General features: G+C 41.2%; 1 protein-coding gene across 11 annotated transcripts in view; it reads right to left on the reverse strand.

The window, feature by feature from the left end:
- Positions 1-14,917, reverse strand: part of magi1b (membrane associated guanylate kinase, WW and PDZ domain containing 1b) — a 143,852-nt gene that overhangs the window by 19,322 nt on the left and 109,613 nt on the right. For 5 of the 11 annotated variants that reach the window (XM_081607359.1, XM_008409552.3, XM_008409551.3 and 2 more), the window contains 5 exons: positions 11,422-11,453; positions 10,981-11,025; positions 7,393-7,639; positions 2,913-3,004; positions 2,192-2,384 (listed from right to left, as the gene is read on the reverse strand). In XM_081607359.1, the coding sequence (XP_081463485.1) occupies positions 2,192-2,384; positions 2,913-3,004; positions 7,393-7,639; positions 10,981-11,025; positions 11,422-11,453 (609 nt within the window). The remainder of the gene's footprint in view (positions 1-2,191; positions 2,385-2,912; positions 3,005-7,392; positions 7,640-10,980; positions 11,026-11,421; positions 11,454-14,917) is intronic. The other 6 variants (XM_008409554.3, XM_008409553.3, XM_008409557.3 and 3 more) reach the window with 2 other exon arrangements.

A 14,917-nucleotide genomic window follows, 5' to 3' on the forward strand; every position in this document is an offset into this window, starting at 1 on the left:
CTAATGTCTGGGCTGCCGTCATCGGGCCAAAGGTTGAGTTATCCTCTCCATCACGTTTTCGGGCTGTTTCTTTACGGGCCTGCTGAGGAGCGGGGCATAGCGGAGCGGAGATGAGCACCGCCACATCAGAGATGCAGCGAAATGTTTATTCGAAGCAGAGGCCGATTGCTTCCAGCTCCACAGACTAAAGAGGAGGAAGGAAAAAGGTCGAGCACATACAGGAGTAAGGGAGGCCCCAGTCTCCCTGTGGAGCTGTGATAAATATAGATAGAAATAGTGCTATAAGTAATGGCTCATGTAGTGCAAAGTAGAGAGAGTACATCTTAGCTTCTGAACAGCATCAAAGCACGAGATGCCATTGAAAAGAAATATTTAAAAAGTTATGGCAGAGAAGTCTTAAAGACATTTGGGGATTGGAAAGCAGAGAGTCATCAGCGTTAATGTAAACTTTATGCTTAATGGGACGCCTCCTTGCGCATACCCTTAATGTGCTGACAGCATCTGGAGAATATCGTCAATATTTTAATAACTGGAGAAAAAAAACAAAAAAATGAGCCGGCTGTTGTGCGCCTTGATTTTTGATTAATAGTATCCACTGAGCTAGAGGAGAAATGCCAATAAGGTGCTTTCCTCTAATCAATACTTTAAATATCATTAAACAATTAATAGCACCTTAACAGAAAGTCATTTTATTTCACTACTATTTACTATAAAAATGTAGGTATAAAGTTTTATCATGGCAAAAACAATTTTTTTTATGTTAACAACGAAGCCCTAAAAATCATTAAGATGGAAATGAATAAGTAAAACGTTCGTCTTTTCAGGCAGAATTGCAACTCCAATCAGTTTCCATTAAACCCCTTCTATTAAATGTGATCATGGAGACTGCAACATTTCCATGCAACATAAATATGCACTGTGCTCATAACCATATGTATTGTTTATGAGTTTGTCTGGTATATATTTCATTTATAAAGCTGTTAACATTGTCTTTATAGTTAAATGTGCTTGAAGTAGACAGTTAAAGCTGATGGGATAAGCTCCTTTGTTGCACACAGCACACTCACAGAAAGCACAGAAAAGAAAAATGGCAGAAAATTTTGTGTAAACTAAATATAGAGATCAATTAATTACTACATTTGGCAAAGCTTGTGACTATTTTGTGGCAATCGTATGCAGAAATACTTAATCATGGAATATAACATAAGCATAATTAAATTTTTCCAACAAATTGTTTTACATTTTGATCTTCAGATATAATTACCGACAAAAAAGATTCCAACCTATAGGCAATACTGTGGGAAAGATTTTAAAGTCAAAAATTGAGAAGGAAAACAAATGCGTAAGAGATCCACACAGTCTTGGGTCCGTTTGCTTTCTTGATAGGATAGTTAACTTATAAATGATCAGTTTTGACAACACAAATCACATAAGATGTTGTGGTTTTGAAATAAAAAGCACAATGTCGTCAGCTAATAGTTAAACTTCATGATCATCGTTTTCTTTCTGAACACCCTGGATGTGCTCACAGCACATTCACCCCATACAATAACCACAGTAATATGCTCAGGGTTTGATAGATAGGCCATATTAGCCTAAGTTTGTTTTAATCTTAATTTCAAACCTTAAAAAGTTGTCCTGGTGACCAACACAATGACGATGCAGACAGGATTAAAAAAACAGTCATGAGAATAACAAAAAAAAAGTATGTTCAGTGTGACCGTAGGTGGGATTTTTAACTTGATTGAGTAACAGTGGACAAAGGGGACAATTCTGCTGCTCCCAGCACAAAATATGGAAAACCAACAGGAATGGATATAAAGAATTAATTCAGGTAAGAAAATATGAACAGAAAAACCCTAATCTTTCCAGTAAAGCAAACACACTGCTTCATTCCACATGGCCAAAAGCTTTCTCTGAATCATAAACACTGTTTTCCACCAGGTTTACTGAAAGTATGTACAAAATATTGAAAAAAGCGCAGAATATCAATAAAGGCCGGCTATTTATAAACCCTTGCTGATGTTCAGACATAACTGGAGGCAAAATCTTTTTCATTGGGCGAGAAAGAGTTAAAAGTCAACTTTCAGAGGTCAAAACAGAACTAAGGGATCAAAATGCGAGTTTGAAAAGCATTTGAATGTAGAATTTTATGGAAAGTAGAAACTGTGGCCTCCTCGTCTCTCCTCACCTGCGTAGTTGGTTTTACGTCGCACAGTGAGATTAACGTGGCCCTGCTTGGCAGCCTGCTGCATTAGCTGCACCACCAATTGATGCGACTTGCCCACCACCGCTGTGCCGTCCACACATATCAGTTCATCTCCGGATCGGAGGCGCCCGTCCTCATCCGCAGCGCCGTACTTCACTATGTGGCCGATGTAGATCTGGAACACAGGCCAACGCAAATAAGCAGACTCCAACCAGGAAACAAAGGAAGCAGCCGACACATTCGTCATGTGCTCTTTACACGTTACGAAACAATGTCAACCTAGCCGTTGTGTTTTTAACTCTTCGACTTACAAACGTGTGCAGTAATTCAACCCGGGACTAACAATAAATTAGGTTTTTCTTTAGTGGAGAAGGAAGAACACAACAACAGTGTGAGACAGTGAACCAGAGCAAACAATAACTTGCCTACAAAGAAGTGAAGGGGAAAAAAAGACAAGTGAAATCATCAGAGAGAAACGGTTTCGTTAAAAATCAATGATGCGAATTTGTCTAGAGTACAACATAAAAAAAAAAGAACCATGCAGCTTCTCACTCAGATGCTGGGGATAAAACCCGTTTTTTTGTTTTTTTGTTCATGTTACTGAAACACCCGAGTCGGATTTCTCACAAATATACAAGTAAAAAAGTGTTAACAGGGAAAGGAACGCAAGTAGGTGAAATTCGTGAGAGGTTCAGGAACTCACAGGTTCTCCTGCCTCGTTGCCTCCGAGGATCCTGAAGCCGAAGCCCGTGTCCTTTCTCCACAGGAAAATGTCCTGCTCCTGGAAGTCTGGAACTATGACATCAATGAAAAACCATCAGTCATCCCAGGGAAATTATTTTTTTTTCCATAGTTCCTTCACCCATGAGAAAAAACCCCATCCATGATGAGTTTGAGGGAGGACATTAAGCTTGATTCAAATTTTCTTGCAGTCAACATCAGGATCATAATAAGACCTGCTGTTCTTCAGCAACACCTTTGCTTTTGTGTCAGTATGTTGATGGTTCTCTTAGTAATTTTAGGCTTTGATATGAAAGTGTCACATGGCGCAAACACAGGAGGAGTAAACAACTGGTGCATCAACGGTGAGAGCATTTATTTTTGGTCCAAAGCTGTTTTTATTTTGTGACATAATTAGAAACTACATGACTGGGACTCTTGTTTGATGTCTGAAATAGTAAACGTTTTATTTTTAACTGTTAAAAAAAAAAAAAATCTTACACTCATCAGTTGGAGAATAATGTTTCTTTATGAAAAATGTGGTATATTTGCATTTCCATTGTCCTCTAGTAAGCAAGGGATAAAGGGTTTTTTTTTTTAGATGTGAATCTGTTCACTTTCTTTATTGAAGTCCAAAAATAAACTTAAAAGGCTGACACTGCTTTGAAAAGATAAAAAATAAATCATACCTCTAAATTCTTCGCAACACAGACAAACCACAGCTCCCTTTTCCACAAGCACAGCCTTCAATGTATGCATTGGGCTTTTATGTGATAGGTAGAAAAACGTCATTGTGAAATGAAAAATTAATGGTTTCGCAAATAAAAATCTGAGAAATATGGTGTGCGTGTGTATTCAGTCTGTGGCCCGATTTACTATTAAAATAAACTGAAAGCAAAAAAAAAAACTGGGTTGGTTTAAGATGACTAATCTGCCTTGCCCCTAAACATCTTTCGTTTTAAGAACACGTTTATCCATCTACGTCTTTCGAACGCTCTCAGGTTATTGAAAATTGCAGCCGAACATTTGTTTTTTAATGCGCATCTCAATCAATTGTCCTGAACATGCAAGTCAAAGTCACGTCACTCTTGAATTGAATTGAAGGCTGCACGCAACCATTTCAAGAGCCACACTTTGAAACCATGCAGAGGTAAAGCCTGAATGGCCAAACAATGCTGAGCCATGAACTTGTATTCATGACATTTAAGCACATCATAGTAAAAGGAGGTTGTGGTTTGGGGGTTAAAACAAATGATTCCCACACTTTTCTAATTTTGTTTTTTAAAAATCGATCATCGTCTTTCCATTAAATAGTTTAAAATTCTAATACATTGAACAGTAAGGCTGTAATAATATGAAGAAATGTGTAGAAAACAAAATGATCAAGGGGTAGGAATATTTTTGCAAGACACTGCAAAATAGTAATGCATAAACTTGAGCTAGTATTTGTACAGTCGCAGCTGTGCATCTCTCAACAAAACCCCAGAGAGATTTCAGTTTTTGCTTCGGCGCAGGCCGCTGCTGCCAAAACCGCCAAAGCCGCAAAGAGACGGCAGTGTGGTGCGAAGCGCAAGAAGTCTGTTTCCAATCTGTTCTTTCAGTCAACATTTCAAATCCATGCAGAGTGAAGCACTTCCTTCCAGTCTACTCCGATGGTTTTTTTCTTGTTGTATTTTTCTGTAGAGTAACGGAGCGAGTCAAAGGCCAACTGTTGCAATCTGCCCGTGGCGATTAATAGATCCATAAGCGATCCCTGTGGTGAGGCAACCGGGCATCGGAGAGTGTTTCAAAAATAGACACGCAGAGCCAAAGCAACAGTACGCTTGGTTCGAACATTAAGAAAATTAATCTGGGAACATGTTAAAACCCAGAGATAATCAAAACAGAGCCCAATAAAACATGAAGCCTCCAACCTTTCCAGGCACAGCTAATTTGAAACAGGTCAACGATGTGCGAGTCAGTTTTTTCTGTGGAGGATTATTTGTGCAAATGGAAATCATTCAGCACCTGATGCGTGGAAAGACCTTGATCTCAGCAGAGCGTGTCATTACATTGAAAGCGAAAGTGGAGAAATTTCTTTGCCCGGACCCTACGGAGCCAACGTTGAAGGATTTCTGAAACGAAAGCCCACAGGAGGAGGAGGAGGAGAAGGAGGAGGGAGAGGATTCACGCCTCCTGATACGGATCGCTTGGCCTCTCCAATTCCAGGTGTTCCTCCTGACCTTTCCGTGTGTCACAATCCCATTTCATCTTCTTGCCTGTCCACCCCCCTCACAACTAAATGGAAACCTTTCTTTACCGATTCTGAAATCATTTTCCTTTATTTTCTGTTTATTATGAGCTAATCAAGTCAGGCGATTTGAAAAAAAAAAAAAAAAAAAAAAACTGCAAGGAATTTGTCAAATTAGAATCGCCTTGTAGAAATATTTTCTATCACAGCTCTTGAATTTTTCTCCCCCTCCCCCCAGTCTCACTTTTCTCTTTTCCTTTTTGCACAAGCCATTGTTCTCGGCCCTCTAAATAATGAAACATTCCTGACAGGAGATGTTTGGCCATCTGATGAGATATTACTACTTATGAGCTCTCACACTCCTGTGTTTTTCCTCAGAGTCTCTCTTTTTCTTCTTCAAGATTTGACACTTGATCTGAGCGTTATTCTTATTAATTGGAGGCATCTACTAGCACGGTAACTGGAAAGAAAGGGTTGGGCAATCCACTGACAACCACTCCACCATTGCTGCTAATTGCATACTACGTGGCTCTTATGAGAAGGACAGTATGTCAGTGGTGTTAATGCTGAGAAATGAACAAAAGCGGCATCATTAGTCCATGCGGAGAAAAGAACCAAAAACATGTGTGAAACCTTTTTCTACGAGACTATCCGCACTCGCCTGATAACACTGGATAGCCGTGGTGCTAACCAGGCATCTGTTAATGACCAAATTAGCTGAACTGCGAATTATGACACAAGTGCAGCCGCATCACAGCAGCAACCGTTGTAGACACATGTTGTAGACACATGTTGTAGACAGCAAAATAAGTAAGAAAGACACATTTTTTTAAATCAACCAGAAGTTTCAAAAACTAAATAAAATGTCCTCTGTCTTTCACAAACCCTGTCCCCCAAAAAGGCAACCTCAAACTCATGACGAAGGGTGGCACAGGAGCAGAAGCTTTGCTTCACGCCAAATGTCACAGCTAGCTTAGCTTAGCACAGAGAGAGCGAGGGGAAATAATTGTGAACTATCACACATAAATAAAATACTACACATTTTTTAAGAGGAAACTTGATTTTTTTTTGTTTGTTTAAAGTAACCAAAACTCAAATACTCATTTGGATAAAAGCCAATGTAACTGCATAACCTCGCTTTCGATGTTAGCCAAGTTAGGCTGATTGGCAGCTTTGTGTTCAGCTTCCAGCACCTGAAAACAAGCAAGAGCATGCCTAATGCTGCGTTTCATTTGTCTCTGAAGTCTAAACGTGGATATTGGATTTATGTCACAACAAAGCTGTGAGTCAGAAAACCAGTGGGATTTGCTAATTATTGAGGTACTAACTGGAGTCGACTCTTTGGAGTTTCAGTAATTTCTTTTGTGATTTTTGGAGACTTCAAAATAATATTGCATGACACAAAACTTTCTATACCAACCATGCATCAATTTGTACCTGGCTTCAAGACCTTCCATGCCAGCAATTGACAATAGGATTTCAAGTATTTTGCTATAGGAAATGTGGCTGTGACTTTAATACAAAAAAAGGTATTTTCTTTTCCATCATATTTCATTAGTCAGTTGGCTCAAGCAAGGCTCAAAAGAGTAACAGTCATGTATGAAAATAGGATGCAATTTAATTTAATCAGTGTGAATTGAATTTAAAGTAAGGAAGAAACAACTGGGAATGTGCAGGTACATAATGGGGATACAAATGATTTGGTGTCTGTGCTTACTACTAATAGAGGCTGTTAATATATACTGCTCAAAAAAATAAAGGGAACACTTAAGTGTTCCCTTTATTTTTTTGAGCAATGTATATTTTGTTCAGATACCGAAGGAACAAGTTCACAAACAGAGGTATTGCACTATGTGTTCTGTTCATTTAATAAGACAAAAGGCAGCCAGAAGAGTAAAAAACAAGAGAACTTCGGGATCTTTAAATGGTTTTTACTTTTAAAACTCAAGACTCTTTGAAGACATCATGCTTTCCAAGTTGGATATCCCACTTCTTCTGCTTGCATTTCTAACTAAGAGCTCGGGAAAAAAAAGCAGACTTCAGAGTACAAATGGAGCGCAGCATTAGGTTGCACACGGTACTACTTCCAGTAAAGAGGCTAGAACCAGCTTACTTACACACAGGCTTTGCTTCCCAAACCTTTCAACTCCCATTGCAAATACACCAGGGGTGCACACCCCACCGCCCCCCATGCAGCCCTCATCCAACCGCCACCAAAAATTCATATACTTACGCCTACTTTCATACATGCTCCTGGACTGGGCCCAGATCTTAAAGGGGTCGGGTTTTCTGTGGGTGGTCCCGTCTCCTTGGGAGTCCTGGGAAGGCAGGCCAGGCAAGGGCTGCGAGGGGGCCGGGGGAGTGCCGCTCTCGCTGAGGGGGGCCGCCAGAGACGAGTGCACGGGCGAGTCCGTGTGGGCGCTCCGGTGGCTGGAAACACTATGCTGGGAACTGCTCTGACTGTCCTTCCTTGACAATTGCTGTAGGGGAAGTAGATCAATATCATTTGACTCTTTAAAATAGGCTTTAATGGAGCATGGAAGATTAAACTCGGAGTTGACATATAAGGGTTATTGCATTCTCTGCCGCAGATAAGAGAGCCATCAGAGCTGCGGCTGGTGAGAGGAGATGATGAAGATACAAATACAAAAGAGTTTCATATTAGAGCAGCAAAAAAGACCAACAATTGCTTCTCCTCGGGGTAAAAGGAAGCACGCTGTGTTTCTACCTTAATCAACTAACAGAATAATCAAGCTGCTTTATTCAGAGAAATTCCGTTATCTTGCATGAGTACAGAGACGAAAAAAAAAATCTCTGTGGTTTCTCATGATTAAGTCATTCGGCTGAGATAAAAACACCGTGGATCAATTTAGAAGGGCCACATTGCCTATTCCTTTTGTCTAGCAGAGGGGGGAGTTTTAACAAAGAGCTGCATTCCCCGCTGCATATGGAGAAAAGAAATCACAGTGAATAAAGCACTTTTGGGTTTGAAACAAAGACGATTTTTACTGGTGAAGTCATAAATTGCACCCGGCCTCGCAATTACATGGGTGCTTAAACACTTGCCCAAGGATTTGAGGTGTCGGAATAAAGCACATGCACTTCTGAGCTCAAGTGCAAGCTGACAGCCTTTAGTATGTTTTTTTTTTTTTTACAGTCTCATCTTTATCCTTAGCGTGCAGAATTCACCCTGCTGTGAGGATTTCAAACAGAAAGCAGCAAAATGAAAGAGTTACAGTCGGGGTACCAGGGGAAAGAGGCAGCGGGAGAAAAAATGACAGCAGTTAAGACTCCTCGTGTCACGTGACTGCGTATTACTTTGGATACGGTGGACAAAAATACAGCGAGGAGGGGGCGGGGGTGAGGGGGCTCGTCAGTTCTCAACTATCAAAGTGTTTGGCCTTCAAAGTGCAGCCATGTCTTCAATAAATTCTGACTCATTACTCACCGAATCTGCCTCCCACACCTCTGCAATTCATGTTTATATTCATCATGCTAGTTAAACATAAAAGAAGCTTGATGCTCTTGAAAATACTAAGTGGGAGCTGCAACTTGCACTTTGTGATCGGAGCGCGAGCTCGACGGGTTCAATGATAAACTTGAAAATCAACAGAGTCTGTTAATGAGAACGCCATTGTCTGGGGTTGACAGCAAACTTTAAGATCTGATGCGTTCATCAGTTCATAAATTATCTTCTCTTCACTTTTTTCTTTCCAAATAAATGGAACCTGTTTTAGCCAGCGAGGAACCAGTGTTTGATGCACCTGAAGTCCAAACTTGCCTGCCTTTGCAAATGAAAACAAATCTCTTGCCCTTGATGGATCCGTTAGCTTTGACCTTCCACAGCCACAGAGTTCTCCCTTAATGTACTGAGACCGCTCTAATGCATTGGTTTGTCCAGCTCCAGCAACTTTTAAAAGATAAACAAAATTGGAAAGACAAAAGACAGAAAACAAATCTCGGTTTCTGCCTGAGAAACAGATTTGTTAAGTACTGGATCCTAGTTTGTACCGTAGGAATTGGCCAGGTATCAAGGAATGTCAACATCGCCATGCTCTCCCTCCTCCACCTCTTACTATTGCTGGTCAGCCTGCTGACAGAAGGCTCTTATACTTTTCCATTGCTTAATAAAACCTACTAGGAAATATGGAAGTTTTTTTTTTTTTTTCAAAAAAGTTACGTTAGGCTTTTTAAGACCTTTTAAAAAATGTTTAACATTGTTTAAAAATGAAGACCAACATGGCTAAAAAAATAATTTTGCTCATCTTAACCGCCTTGTGGTCTTAGCACGACACTCAGGAGGAACACAGCAAAGGTCACGGTTGGACAGCGGGAACTTGGGGGCGTTGTCCCGTCAGACTGTCAGTTCCGAGAACCACACACACACAAAACAACCCTCGTAAAGCACATGTGGGGTCAGTGCAACTTCATCGGACTGTGTACAGAGTAAAAAAAACTTGTGAGGTCGACACGGCCCCGTCTTTAAGACCGCAAGAGGGTTAAAACCTGGGGTCACTGGGACGCCACAAGCTTTTTACACTATGTGCGATCTGGCGGGTTTGCATTGACCCGCCTCCAGGTTTTATTGTATAGTTTTGGGAACTGATGGTCTGACGTGACAACCTCCATCACTTGCCCACTGTCTGACCGTGACGTTTGCCACACTCCTCCTGAGTGTTGGGAGGGCTAATAAATTACATAACAGTTGAACCCAATAAATTATGTTAGCTGTATCTTTGCAAAAGCTACAAATTCCAGGTTCAGTAAATTCCAGGTTCAGGAACTCCTTTTCTTTGATTCATGAAGGCTGAATGTATGGCAATAAATGTCGCCAGCATGAATGTTTTCTTCCCAAAATCATCAGCCTTTCATTAATCACAATGAAACAACATCCACATTTCCCAATCTGAACTACAACCAATAAAAGAATGTAGCGAGCATTTTTCTCAAAATAAGTATGTAGTTTAAAAAGGGTGCTGATCTTTAAATGTCTTCACCGTCTTTAGTCGGTTCATACCCAATTTTACAGGGGAGAAAATAGTGCTATCTAATGTGGTTTTTCATGTCAACCACATATTAAAACAGCCACCAGGGGGCAGTATGGTACCCACTTTGACCAAAAATCTGACGTATTTCATAAATGTCAACAGGTCGAAAATTGGCTCAGAAATAAAATAAATGCAAACATTGAGTGATAAAAAAATATTTAGATGATTGAATTAAGTAACGTACTAAATGTAGGACACACAAAAAGGGGTAAGAATTGTTTAAGAGGTAAATTAATCCAGATCCTAATTGAAGGAGCAAACAGATGAACATTAGGTGTTTTGTTTAAATGCAATTATAATCAAAAATGCATTTTCTCAATCCATTGTAGACATGGCATAGGTATTTGAAGAAAGTACTAACTTGGTTAAAGAGGAAGAGGTCTCAAACACAAAATTGCTGCGTTAGAGGGTAATGTAAAAACTTTTTTTTTTTTTACTGAAAAGGCCCGTCTGTAAATTAGCTGACGTCAGGTTTTACCTGAGCAGACAGCCTGACTAACCAGCTAATGTCTTCTTTCTGCTTGTATAACTATGAATACCAGAATGACAAAAAGGTATGTTCTGCAAACTAAGCAGAAGAAAACTTCAACTACATTTAATGATTTTGTTTTGCACGTTCTCCTAAGAGTATGTTACATTTAAACATGACATTAATGTAGCATGCCTTTTCCCAAACTATTTTCTTCAACGAGACAACCACCACCATGATGTACCCAGCACCAACACCTCATTCCCCAAAACACTTTTAACCCCTTCCAAATGACATCACATACCATCCTAGCGTAATCTCTGTACGGAGGAGACAGGTCATAATAATCCTGCAAAACAAACAAAAATAAATAAACAAACATGCATTCAGTCAGGAAAGGTTGCTGGGGTCTCAGTCCTGATCACACATTCTGCTCTCGCGCTACAAACTTAGCACCCAGCATGGTGCCATAATCAGCATGTTAGCAACCCAGCTCACGCGGCGCATCAAAGCCCCTGGTCCCATCCTCCGCTGGAGGATGAGGAAAGGTATGGGGGGGGGGCTCATGTAAAGCCATAGGGATTCACCCCCGCAAAAGCATAGCACCCCCATGTCTACAAACAGAGCAACAACATCAGCACAAGTTCAAGCACACAGGATGGGGGAGTGGGAGGCTGGGATCAGGTAGCTGCACATTGAGGACAGAGGTAGATGGTGGAAAATTAGTGGGAATGTCACCACTTACCAGTTTGGGGCTCTTCTTCGCAGGTGCCACTCCTGTGAAGCCGGACAGAGAAGAGAAAAAGACAAAGGGAGATGGTTACCAATGGAGTTTGTAGTCCATGTTCAGACAAGAAGTAAAAGAAGGGGGAGGGGAAAAAAAATAATTTCACAACGCAGACTCCCAAACAATGTCAAAGCAGTGCACATCTAGCCCTCAACCCCCTTTATCTCAGCTCATCTCTTTCCCTGCTGGGTGCCTTTGCTTGCCCATCCGCGGCTGGCGTTCGAGGAGGGGAGGGAGGCGGATGACGGGAGGGGGGGGGTCTAGGCAGCGCGATCTATCTGCATCACCGCCGCGTCCAGCATTTGGCTTGACTGGTGCAGCGAAACAGCGGGGCCGGCCCCAAGGGCTTATCCAGCCCGGCGCTCGCTAGACCCCGGCTACGCGCACAAGAGAGAGAGAAAGAGAGAGAGAGGCAGAGAGAGAAAGCGTGTGTGTGCGTGTTCGAGGGGAAAAAAAAAGAAAAAAGTGTGAGCTAAGAGCGAAGAAAAGAACATTGGGTGAGCAATTAAGCCGAGGAATAAAGACAGGAGTAAAAGAAGAGAAAAGCGAGCTTTGTTCGGGAGTTCCTGGCCGTAGGCATTACCCATGGAGAAGGAGTCCAAGATACTGAACATTAAATTATAGGCAACCGTCAGTTCCCCTCTTACTGAGACCATCTTCCTGTGTCCGCTGAGCGCAGCGCTCCGCAGTCGAAGGCTCCAGCATCTATAGGCAGTTGGCTCGTCCTCCAGGTCTCTCCCTTTCCCTGCTGGCTTTTCTTTTTTTTTTTCCTCCCCACCCGTCCTCCCTCTCTCTCACCTCGCCGTTCACTGTCCTCCCTCCCGTTTTTTCCCTCAGCATCATCGCCCTCTCTCCCTCCCTCTTCCTCTCTACGCTCCATCTCAGCCTGCCTCCTTCCCTCCCTCGCGCGCTGGTAAACATCTATTCAGCTGCATGCGCGCACGCACGTGCGCACACACACGCGCACACGCACACACACAGATTCTAGCATCAGATGGCTGCATGCAGCAGTCCTGACACAAATCAAAGTGTGCTTGAGGTATGACAGACGTGTTTCTGCGCGAGTGAGCAGTAAACAGAAAGGAATCACAGCAGAAATATCATTATCACAGACAGGCGAGCTCGGAAAATAAGACTGACACGTTGCTGGAATGCGAGTGCGGGCCCGCATCCTCGGAGGGAAATTTGTTGCTGAAATACGACTGACCTCTCCACCTCCGCTGATTCCTCTCTACTTCATTCAAACACAGCGCACGGGACAAAGACTATTCTTTTTTTCCCTTTTTTTTTAAAACTGAACAATAGGCGGACACCTGTAACAAACAAACAGCCTCGCACAACGTTTGAAAACGAGTCGATTTCTTCCAAGGAAATGGGGCCACTATTGTGTGAATCCTTTAGGGAATCTGAGGGGATACGATCTTGCTCAGACATGCGTGCACACAGGCTCCTCTCCGCTTTATCTCTCAGACATCTGGGTTCATTCACAGCTGACACCGCCGACTGCGTTACGTCTGGAACAGTTTTCTTCCCAGCCCTCCATACTTCAATTTTCCCCTCCATTTTTCGCCCACCTGCTCTCCCTCTTCCCCCGACTGTTCAGAGTGATTTGAGATTTGAGACAATCGTGATCGTGCTGTCAATCCGAAAATGGCTTGTTGCTCTGGGAAAAGGATGCCGTCAGTCAACATTAGGGATGCACATATTTGACTTTTCCTATAGTTTTCTTTAGAGTTTGATGTGATGATTCTGGAATTTTTATGTTACATTGAAATTATATTAATTCATATATATATATATATATATATATATATATATATATATATAACACACACACACACACACACACACACGCACACACACGCACACACACACACACACAGCCCTTCTTAATGTGCTTATGGAATGAAAATGGAAGTTTTTAGTGTTGATGCAATAAATACAATAAATGATTATCTGATTTTTGTGCACTGATCTGAGCCAGTTGGGGGGATAATTGGCCGATTCTGATCTCTGGCAGATTTATTGGTCATCTCTTGTAATAATAAGTAGAGATCAGGCTTTTCCTGGACAATATCATGTTCTTTGCGATTTCTATTTTTTCATAAGAATGCAAATGAAAGAGACCAGGGGTAGATCTAGGGATCTTTGATGCAGATATCGGGTTTGGTTAGAACGAAAGATTTCTGAAGAATTGGTGCATCTCATATAGTAATTTTGTCTGTATACAAGTAAAATATTTTTTATTGTAAATACTGGCAGATATGGTCATTGAGGTCTGTCTTGAATATTTTTAACCAAATAAATGTAACAAAATAAAAATGTGCAGCAGGTTTTACAGATAGATATGGGATTCCTTGTGGTGCCCCATCATTTATCTAATCTTGACTAAATCTTTGAAAAGCACATCAAAACTTTACACTTTTAGTTTATGTGTTTAGAATTAAAATATGGTGATACTTCTTAGTTTTGAGAAGGGAATGAATGAACAAAAAAAGAAAAAGAAAGAAGCTTCTGAAACCCCAGAAAGATCAGAACCGATCATGGGGAAACTGGTCGAGCCCCGTCTCTGGTTAATCATCTCTGGTCAGCATGTTACGACGGAATTTGATTTTGCCTCATCAATCAATTGCAGACAATGTGATGCTGCCTGATTCAGAAAAATACAGCTAGTTGTAACGTGCAACAGAAATGTAAAAATCCTGAAAATAATGAACAATTACAACTAGTTGTGGGCTTTTCAAATCTGGCAAAAGACAAAAACCATCATGTAAGCCCTTTTCCCAGCCTTAACATTTGGTCTTAAAATTGAAAGACGGACTCGTAAATCACGGCAGAAATAACAAAAAAGTTGAGTGGTACAAAGGTCAGCATTACATTTGCAGGCAGAGGCGGATCTGCTGGCTTTTGTGTGTCTGTAGGCGTAGCAGCAGAATGCGTCTGAAGCCCTCGTATCAAAGGCATTGTGGATGTTTGGGCCAACCTCCGTACCCAATTACACACAAGAGGAAGGAAAGAGCGGTTTTAGACAGGTGGGCGAACTGGACAGCGCTTTGGTTGCCTGTGAGATAGTGCTCAGCTAAATCCTTTAGGGTAAAAAAAATAAAAATGAACCGGAGCTGCCAAGAGGCTTATTTTCATCTTTAGACTTTAACAGTGTCAAAGCTTTTACTAAACTAAGAATGAAAGCTCTTCTCAGAGATGCAAGAAGATTTTTTTAAAAGCAAACTATATTTTCTACAAAACATTGAGACATGCCTAGGGTTCACTCAGATTGCCAAAGTGTGGGAGAGAGCAACACTTTCAGCAGATAATAGGAAGGCTGAATGGAGTACAGCAAATTTGCTCTGCTTTATTATTTGATTGAATATGACTGATTTGAACATCTCAATAACAATTCAGTGGAAATACAGCAAACTGTTATAGTAATACAAACCCCAATAATCGATAATGC

This window comes from Poecilia reticulata, chromosome 5 (genome assembly GCF_904066995.2).
Source record: "Poecilia reticulata chromosome 5, P_reticulata-male-v2, whole genome shotgun sequence".
Taxonomy (NCBI): Eukaryota; Metazoa; Chordata; class Actinopteri; order Cyprinodontiformes; family Poeciliidae; genus Poecilia; species Poecilia reticulata.